Source organism: Sphaeroforma arctica (assembly GCF_001186125.1).
Source record: "Sphaeroforma arctica JP610 unplaced genomic scaffold supercont1.125, whole genome shotgun sequence".
Classification (NCBI taxonomy): domain Eukaryota; class Ichthyosporea; order Ichthyophonida; genus Sphaeroforma; species Sphaeroforma arctica.
The window spans coordinates 112,654-122,337 of record NW_014040433.1 but is presented as its reverse complement, the minus strand read 5'-3'; the positions used below and the strand labels follow the sequence as shown (position 1 = coordinate 122,337).

General features: G+C 41.0%; 1 protein-coding gene across 2 annotated transcripts in view; it reads left to right on the top strand.

The window, feature by feature from the left end:
* Nucleotides 1-7,415, top strand: part of SARC_02720 — a 7,871-nt gene extending 456 nt beyond the window's left edge. The window contains exons 2-10 of one of the 2 annotated variants that reach the window (XM_014303521.1): nt 372-556; nt 1,010-1,118; nt 1,565-1,658; nt 2,043-2,189; nt 2,620-4,388; nt 4,634-4,704; nt 5,585-5,664; nt 6,360-6,786; nt 7,293-7,415. In XM_014303521.1, the coding sequence (XP_014158996.1) occupies nt 372-556; nt 1,010-1,118; nt 1,565-1,658; nt 2,043-2,189; nt 2,620-4,388; nt 4,634-4,704; nt 5,585-5,664; nt 6,360-6,786; nt 7,293-7,352 (2,942 nt within the window). In that variant the 3' untranslated portion in view covers nt 7,353-7,415. Of the gene's footprint in view, nt 1-371; nt 557-1,009; nt 1,119-1,564; nt 1,659-2,042; nt 2,190-2,568; nt 4,389-4,633; nt 4,705-5,584; nt 5,665-6,359; nt 6,787-7,292 lie in introns of both variants that reach the window. The other variant, XM_014303520.1, reaches the window with a different exon arrangement.
* The last annotated feature ends 2,269 nt before the right edge of the window (nt 7,416-9,684 follow it).

Below are 9,684 nucleotides of genomic sequence, written 5' to 3'. Positions count from 1 at the left end.
TTATATATATATATATATATATATATATAACATATATATATATTATATATATATATATATGTATATATATAAAGGTATATATGTATATCTTCATGTGTACGCTTAGTCATGTTTGGTCCTTGCATAGCACTATAGTGCGATGCATGGACAGATCTTTCTTAGCATGTCAATAGTGATTCTTGTCCATGCCGCTTGTTGTCACCGCGTAATCCCATATGGTCTTGGTCTGTAGGTCGAAACCTTGCGTTGAATTCTTATGTCTAATTCCGTAGCTGACCCCTGGGTTATTATTTACACTATACCAGGGTCAGCCATGTATTCTGATTTCATTTTCTTATCGATTTTGATATTGATATACTTTTTTTTTGCAGGATTGGAGCAGTATGCAAACCAGAATTACCAGTTAAGCATAGCATTGGGCCGAGTCAAGCAGAAACTTAGATTGACCGAAGATCACCTGATCAAAACGCGCGATCGTGTTTTGGATCTGCAACGGGAAAACAATGCATTGAAAATAGCACGGAAACGTACCGAGGATAAGAACGAATGCTTACAAGTATGTTTGTGCCTTATACTTGAAAGCGTACTAACCAGCCTTTGCACATGTGTATACGATACTACACTTCTGGTGTGCTTCCATTTAAAGTATACTTTTTGCCTGTAGCTTGTACAGTCGCTGCCACACGTTTCATTCCTGAGATGCACCCGTGCTCGGTTTTATTCGGTTTGATAGCATACCAGATGACAGCAGGTAGTTGGCAATATAGCACATAGTCTCGCGCATATTCTCCCGTAGACGTACGTACATTCGATCGTACCATTGCATTATATATATATTATAATATATATATATGTATAAATATATATATATATATATTCTGTTTCTATTTATGGACTTACGGGTATACAGCGGATACACAAAGGCATCGCCTACTTCACCTATCACTAAATATCCTTGGTCGTTGATGAATCATTTAATGCTAACTGATGAATATCTCTCATCGAATAGGCAAGCGGCCTGCTGACGAAGCGGTGTCTGTCCATGACCGAGACACACCTGCAGTCTGTGCTTGCGATGATTGAACGGGGTTTGTCGGCTGATATCGAGGAACAACCAGGTACAGATCCCTTGTTTTTGTTGTGAATATACGCGTAGTGAAAACTATTATGTGATGTGGTATACTGCATAAACTATTAATTTGGGGAAGGCGCGTTTCCATATGAACGTGTGGTGTGTATCGTTGTGTTGTGTATGCTACTGAATAGGGCGAAAGTATGGAGGGGCGAATGCAAATTACACATTCATTTTAACATTCGCATATACACATACAAATAAACTACTATAAGCCAAAACGGATGTAAAGACAATCAAGTCTGTACATCGCATAAACAGACAGGAAATTACATATACATACGTATATATCTAGCATGATGTATCGATACGTCACTTTATACACCTACGCTTTGAAACAGGACCACGTCTCACAAAGTACGAAAAAGAAAGCACAAACACCTTTTTCTCTTACTTATCTTGTTCTTTTTTACTCCTGACGCGACCTCATAGAAGACCCAGCTCCCACGGCAGTTTTGCGTCATGATCGTCTCAAGTACGATACCAGGCCTCACCAACGGCTAAGTAAGGCGTTCGTCGAGACAAGGTACTCAACTTTAACACGCACACACACATATATATATATATATATATACAACACACACGCACACACACGCACATATATATATTTATATATATATATATATATTATATGTATATATAAACATATACCTATACATATACATATTGTACACGGATGTCTCCTAGCATTCCTACGCTTTCCTTTATCTCTCCCCCAAACATTGAACATGCTAAGTGTGTCAATACTGTCTTCTCTCCCAAGCCATGCACTCTGTGCCTCTACTCTTTTCCGTCGCTTATGTCGATTGTACATGTTCCGTATGTTTCATTCCCTCCCCAGGCCATGCACTAAGTGCATTCAGTTTGATTCATATTCATCTCAGCTACTTATTTTTCTTGGAACTTGCAGTATGACGCTGAGTGAGAATGAGGCTGATGACCATCTCACCGACCTTCCGGGAGACGACTACTACGATGATCAGCATATCGCAGCAGGCGCGAACATACAGGTGCCGATCTCATCTGCTACCCACGCACCGCTCGTACAAGCGTACAGGTATGTCTCCAGGATATGAGATTGTTTCTTTGTGTCTACATATGAGACTGTTTTGTGTCTTTATGTGTGTTTATATTAAAATATATGAATAGGAGTTTTTTTTATATGTCTATGTTTGTACACAGAAGTATATGCTAGTGTGTACTTTCGGGAAACGACTGTGTTGACCACAAGTGTGTCGCGGCATACGTGAGCATGCAGGGGTGACAGGCGCGTTTGCCACTCCCACATCTCTCGCACAAGTACAAACTTGGTCATTGAGAGTACGAAGTACATTCATGAACGTCTATATTTCAGCGGAAACGTATTAATATTCGTTATATTTTGGCCACGATATTTACTTTCATACCATACCACATCATACCACACACCACCCCAGACCAAAAATTCTGAGGGCTAACAGTATCAAATCAAATGTGCGTTTGTGCAGCGGCGAGGGGTCTAGCGGTGCCACTCGTAAGACGCGAAACGACGACTCGTTTGTGTTTTCGCAGGCCATTTCAGTGTCATCCCCCAGGCCGAGCGAGCATGAACAGACCCAGGCACGTGTACACAGAGAGCACGATCATCTGGAGGCAGATACAAATATGGACATGCCTCTGCATGGTTCGCTGCACGGTGGTAATGCCGCGTTGTATGGGAGCGAGGAGATGCGCGAGGACAGTGACTACGAGGCCTACAGCCGGGACATCGACGGACACAACGACAGCGATAGCGGTAGCAGCTGCGATAGCAATGAGAGTGTGAGTGGCGACTGCGATGGGGAGATGGACGATATGATGCGGCGCGCAAAGAAGAAGGGCCCGTTGAACGACAAGCGCATAAGCGCTATGAGCGAGAACATGAAGAGTGAGAACTCGTGTATGCGTGACAGGGGCGACCGATGGAGTACAGCGGAGCACGCGGAGTACAGCCGTAGTAGTGCGGGAGCAGGGCTGAGCTCCAAGGGGCATAATCTGGGGGCTGGCTCAGAGGCGACCGTGGAGCGCAAGCTGAGCGATCCGTTGCCTAGCAGCGATGCGGAGGAGGACGAGTTTCACGACAGACACGCGGAGCGAGACAGGTATGCATACAGAGAACAGGAAGCGAGCAAGAATGCGGTGCTCAAGGAAAGCCTGGAGGCTAAGCGCAAGAGCTTGGACTCGTGGAATGCGACCCGCAGACGCAGGAGTTGTGGGAGTCTGGGGCGATTGGGCGCGAAGAGAGAGCGGCCGAGACGACGGCAAAGCGGTGATTTCAGTGGTCGAGGCCTGTCGGGAAGTAGAGCTCTCAGCCAATCAGATCGCTTTGACGCTGCCGTTGCCATGGAGACTGACGAGAGAAAGGAGTCTGAACCTGTACACACCGCAGTGGAACTCGATGCGCATGCGGATGGGGCTGATGCAGTGACTGTGAATGGGTCTGTTAGTATAGGCACGGGTCACTCTACGGCTGATCATGATAAGCATCCGGAAAGTGACCACGAGAAGCATGCGGAAGGTGACCATGTCAGACATGGTAGGAATGGGCGCAGGACTGTACATAACAGCAGGGTGCACGAGTACAAGGGCGTGATGGACTCTGCGATAGAGAACGCACGGCGAGCGAATGTGATTGTGAGTGATAGCGAGAGCGGCGTCGAGAGTGAGAAGGAGAAAGAACGAGAGCGAGCGCACAAGAAAAAGGAAGAGGAGAAGATCCGGAAGGATAAGGACAAGGCTCGGACCGAAGGGGAGAAGAAAAATAAAAATACGACAAATACTGGAGAGAATACGACCAACGAGACGGACAATACGATACGTGAGGAGAGGAACAAGGGCGGGCAGGAGAACAGCAATACAATCGCAGGGGATACGACCGGCAAGAACGCGGAGACTGGAGTAGAAAAATCCGGGAATGAGAATCATACGACAGGCATGAACGGTATGGCTGGCGATGAGGAGGCTGTCCATACGACAAAGAAGGTCGAAAATGAGACGGTGAAACTCGCTATCGAGAACCAAAATGTGATTCCGGCGGCTGCGGATATAGTTGAAGCAGGAAACAATGCGGGCAGTGACCTGACTACCAATGACGAGGATGAACGAGGTAGCGACCGTGGACGAGAGGAGCCCAAGACCAGTACCAGCGTGACTGTGCCTGACACCGAGTCAATGGACGTCGACGCCTACTCAACGTTGACACTCAAGCAGCGTCTGGCCCAGCAGCAGGCGATCTCGGGTAGGTCGAACGTTGGAGCTTTTGCGGTATAATGCTTTGGTTTGATGTGTACCGATACCTATAGGGTGCATACAGTCAGATACTGCTTTGAGGGGTGCCTTCACATATCAGAATCGAGTTGAGTTTATTTTCGTTCCTATAGGGTGCATACAGTCAGACACTGCTTTGAGGGGTGCCTTCACATATCAGAATCGAGTCGAGTATATTTTCGTTAACTATTTTCACGCTGTTTTTGTACTGCAAAGGCAACGCTTCTGTGGCACCGCATAAAGACCACAGCAGCAGAAGCAGTCGAGTTCTGAGCAACATTGGCAAGGTAAGACATTGTGCGTGGACTTCCAGTTACTTCCAGTGTCCGCAACAAGCCTGGCGCAATCGTAGTACACTTGTAGTAGAGTTTCTATAACAAGATCTAGGATCAGTTTCAATGTGCATCCGTACTACACCGTCTGTAACACTCAGAGGCATGTTCAAAGTGCATATGTAGTAGGGCCTCCATAACACTCAAAGACATGTTCAATGAGTAGAACGTCTATAACCCTCATGTACATTGAAAGATTGACTTCGCCATCACCTAGTACATTAAAGCAAGAATATACAATACATATCCATGTGATATATATATATATATATATATGTATGTATATATATATATATAAATATATATGTATATGTATATATAAGTACGTATGTATGTATGTATATATGTATTATATATATATATATATATGTATATATATATAAATATATATGTATATGTATATATAAGTACGTATGTATGTATGTATATATGTACATGTATTTATATATATATATGTGTGTGTGTGTGTGTGTCCGTGTACGTTGTGTTTGTCTGTGATTTGTTTATATTTGTGTATGTGTTCGTGTGTTGTTTGTACTATTTTTCTGCGTGTATGTACGAGTATGTGTGTGTGCGTGTGTGAGTATGTATGTGTATAGTATACGAAATTATTGTACAAAGACTTATCAGTAGTTTTATTTTAGCTTGAAACCTGTGCTTGTTCCTGTTTATATGAAAATATGTACACCTTTGCATACGACCGTACTGTATTATGTCAATGTCGTGGCTTTACGAGTGTTTTACTTTCCTAAACCTGCAACAAGACTCACTATTTTTAAGTGTTATCATTTCTTCCAAAGCTTACAATATACCATATGGTTTTACTTCCAAGTAGACGACTCATAGACTTCGGAGGGAGACGCCGCCTCCAGCCAGACCAACATTAGTCGAGGACGAAGACGATGGCAAACGCAGGTTTGTTAGTTGGATAACAATGAATCGTTCTCAATTATTATTGACCATTTATATTGATACATGTTCTGAAAAGATTGGAATATCAATTGTCTTCATAATTATATATTTCTATTATGTGTGTCTTTATTATATATATCTCTAATATATATATATATATATATATATGTGTGTGTGTGTGTGTCTTTATTATATATATATCTGTATGTATGTATGTATGTATGTATGTATGTTAAAGTATAGGTTGATGTAGATGTATATATATATATATATATGTATGCATATATATATATATAAATATATATATAAGTTATAGTTATTGTTATATATACATGTATAATATATATATATTATTGAATACATTAATACAACCCATCCGTATTCTAAGTGTTGGCATTTTTGCTTCTTTATTTATTTATATATATTTGTGTCTGTGTCTGTTTCTTGTGTCTTGTGTCTGCGTCGGTGTGTATGTATGTACGTATCTATGTACGTATTTATGCATGTGTTTATGTATGTATGTATGTGTGTGTGTATGTATGTATGTATGTATATATATACAGTATATTTATGTATATATATATCCACATCCTTGTCTAAATATACCCGTGTATTTATCTGTACACACGCCTATTTAGCATTTCTTTTTTGGATTCATATATACTATTGTTCATCCCTTCCTGTGGCTCTCTGTTCAGACCGCGACGTAGTGCCGCGAAACGGAAGTCGTACGTAGAACCTCCGCTCAATAAGAAACTTAGAAGGGGCATGGAGCATACTTTTGGGACAGCTCCCAAGAGCCCCACAAGCAAGGTCAAGCAAAAGCGAGCCAGCGCCGAGAATACTGAGAACAAAAATCCCTCCCTTGTTACCGTGACAACATCCGCGGCCACACATTCCGAGCCCTCAGACGACAATAGGAGGAATACTACTACCAACACACATACACACACGGATACTCAGACGAACTCTGGCACCCGAAGTACTATAGAGGCGAATGTCAATGAACAAGTGAGAGAGGGCTCAGAGGTCACAGAAAGTGATTTAGTAAGGCAGGCCCGTGCAAGCGGCCCATTACGCGGTGGTGAAAAGCCTGCGGGAAAATTGAAGTCCGCCATGGTCAGGGTGTGTGTGCGAGCTACTATGTGTGTGTTTGTGCACTGCTATGTGTGTGTGTGTGTGGACTAGAGTACACACGTATACGTGTCTGGTTGAGAGCATGCTAGGCTATGTGTGTTCTGCGTATGTATGAGTGTACAACGCACGTGTTTGTATGTGTGCTTATAAGTGTATGAGTGTACTTTTTAATCCTGCGAGAACATGCTCAAGGGTGTGTCTGCGAGCATATTAGTATTCGTGTGAGGTTGCGAGTATGCTGTGCAATGCTGCGATTTTGAATGTACATATATTGTACGTGTTTGTACGGAAGCAAATAAATACATGATTGTACTATCATGGGCTTCAGTAGTGCTCGATGCAGTATGTTATATAGTCTCTGGTTTTTCTCTTATAGTGAAGGGAATGAAGTATTATCAATACAAGGGCTCTTCAGACCAGCCCACATGCGTCTAACCTTCTCGTTTGTATTTCTATGCATTCACCTCATTTTGTTCCTACCCTTCTTGTGCTAGGGCAATCGTGGCGGACTAACAAACCGTAGCCCTCTAGGAAATTTGATCAATTTGAGATAGACTGAACTGCCGGTGGTCGAGTAAATAATTCAATAGATTGCCAGCAACCAAGCCAACCATGAATATATAATAAAGACCAAACTGTAGTCTTTTATTTCAAGCTTTCTGATACGTATACACTAAGCGACACTAATTATTGTATATCATCGTCACCATTGAACAAAGCACAGGATTGCTTTCAGAATTTATCTACTCGCTATACTATAGTCACCTGCGTATGTATTTCTTTGTTCCCAATGAATATAGCAAAAATAATCTTTCGGAACTATAGCTACATGCGTATGGTATGTGAGTTCGAAAATTGAAAAGCAAAACGTCTGTGTGCATTAATACGGAATCTGCTTTTACTAAAAATTATTTATCTGCAAGACTGAGCAGAGTTGGGCAAACAGTTTTTCGATTTTCTTTTAAAAAACAATATATTTGTACATTTTCTCTATAGAATAGACTTACATAACTGGTATGTATTTTTAAATTGATATTCCATAAATAATGTGAATACGTTCTCATATTAAAATTCATGTTTGTTGCCGCGATAACTTCGAAAAAAAGAGAAATGTTGCGTTGTTGTACCATCATGAAATTGTGTTCGATATTCGGTTCGTTTCCTAGGTGAGACATAACTAGCATACTCTCCAATAGCTACTTTTTTTTCTCCCGATCTTGTAATACCCCACACTTGCTACGTTCTGGCATATATCTTCATTACAGTATCATTTGACTTTTACGGAATAGAATCTGTGATTATGTATCAGTATCACTTCGTTAAAAAATGTCGAGCACTTGTATGTTGCTTATAAGCAGTAGATTCTACCATTCAATGAGTTTGTTATGCCATTGTTAAATACAGATATGTGCATTTAAATCAATCGTTGAATTTACATAAATACTCTTGTGTGAGAGCAGTTGATAGATTGAAGAAAGTACTTTTATTAGTATTTACATTATTCTGCTAGCGGCTATATCTCTGAACTTCTGAACTTCTGAAGTCTGAACTCTATGTTTTCAAGAAGAATGAAGAATCCAAGATTGTATGTATTTATATAGATATACAACTGTATTTATGTGGGGAAGGTTATGGGTTCAAAGTTTGATTGGATGTGGGTTGGTAACTTGGCAAGTAATCAAACATGGAGATTGTATGTAGTATTTGAAAATTTGTAGATTGTATCCCTCATCAGTCCCTGTCTCCCTGCTGGGGAGTGACTGAGGACACTGATGACTCACTGACTGAGGAGTGATGAGTGAGGACTGAGGACTGAGGACCATAAATTTGTATCGTCAGCAAAAGCATGACCCTTTTATTTAGCGGGTGCGATGAAAAAAGCGACACGTGAACATGTCAACTTTCATGTATATGATTGGTCTAAAACGTTTGAAACTGTTAAAATTTCGGCGCAGTTTAGCCAATCAAAGTCAGTAAATGTCTGATTCTGTTTTTTTTTCTATAGAGTCTTAAAAATTGATAGTATGATATTCAGATTTTTTTTCCCTTTGCGGATATTTACAACACAGTTAAACAATACATACTGACTGTCGTAAAAAAGCTATATCAACATTTTGTACTATATCTGATTGTATTGGAAATTATTTAGAACCAGGAATAAAAGCTGTTTTTAATTTTAACTAAATAAAACTATAAACTCATATGGTACAATCACAATGTACATGTTACATGAGTCCTTGACATCTGCCGGGCTACCGACTGCTAGTCTAGCCGGCTACTCCGAGTCCACAGTGTTATTATTTATAAACTTCTTGTTATCCTCGGTCGACCCCGGATTCCCCGACATCCCCGCCCCAAACGTATTTGGCAACTTCATAGACTTACAAGTTCCTTGTCCTATAATTTTGGTGGTTGACGTCAAATAGGATGGACTATAGACGGTGACCGACGAACTATAGACGTAACTGTATTTATTCATAGCCTCTTGTTTGTATCCCCTGCCGACGAAATCGAAATGATCTTAGACACACGTACATATATACGGAACTATCCGCTAACGCTCTGCATTATTTTACGTCAGGCTTAAAAGTCAATTTACTTTTTAATATACACAAGATGACTTCCTCCCCTAAACTCACCTCCTACCCTAAAAGCAAGATCAATATTCTTATGTTGGAGAACTTGCACGTCAATGGACAGAAAATTCTCACAGATGAGGGATATACGGTATGAGAGTGTACACGCTTACAGAGAACATTGTTTGCCCTTGTAATTATGTATGTTTTTCATGTATGTATGTATGTATGTATGTTATGTATGCAATATTATATATATATATATATGTGTGTGTGTGTGTGTGTGTGTACACGTGTGTGTGCGTGTTAT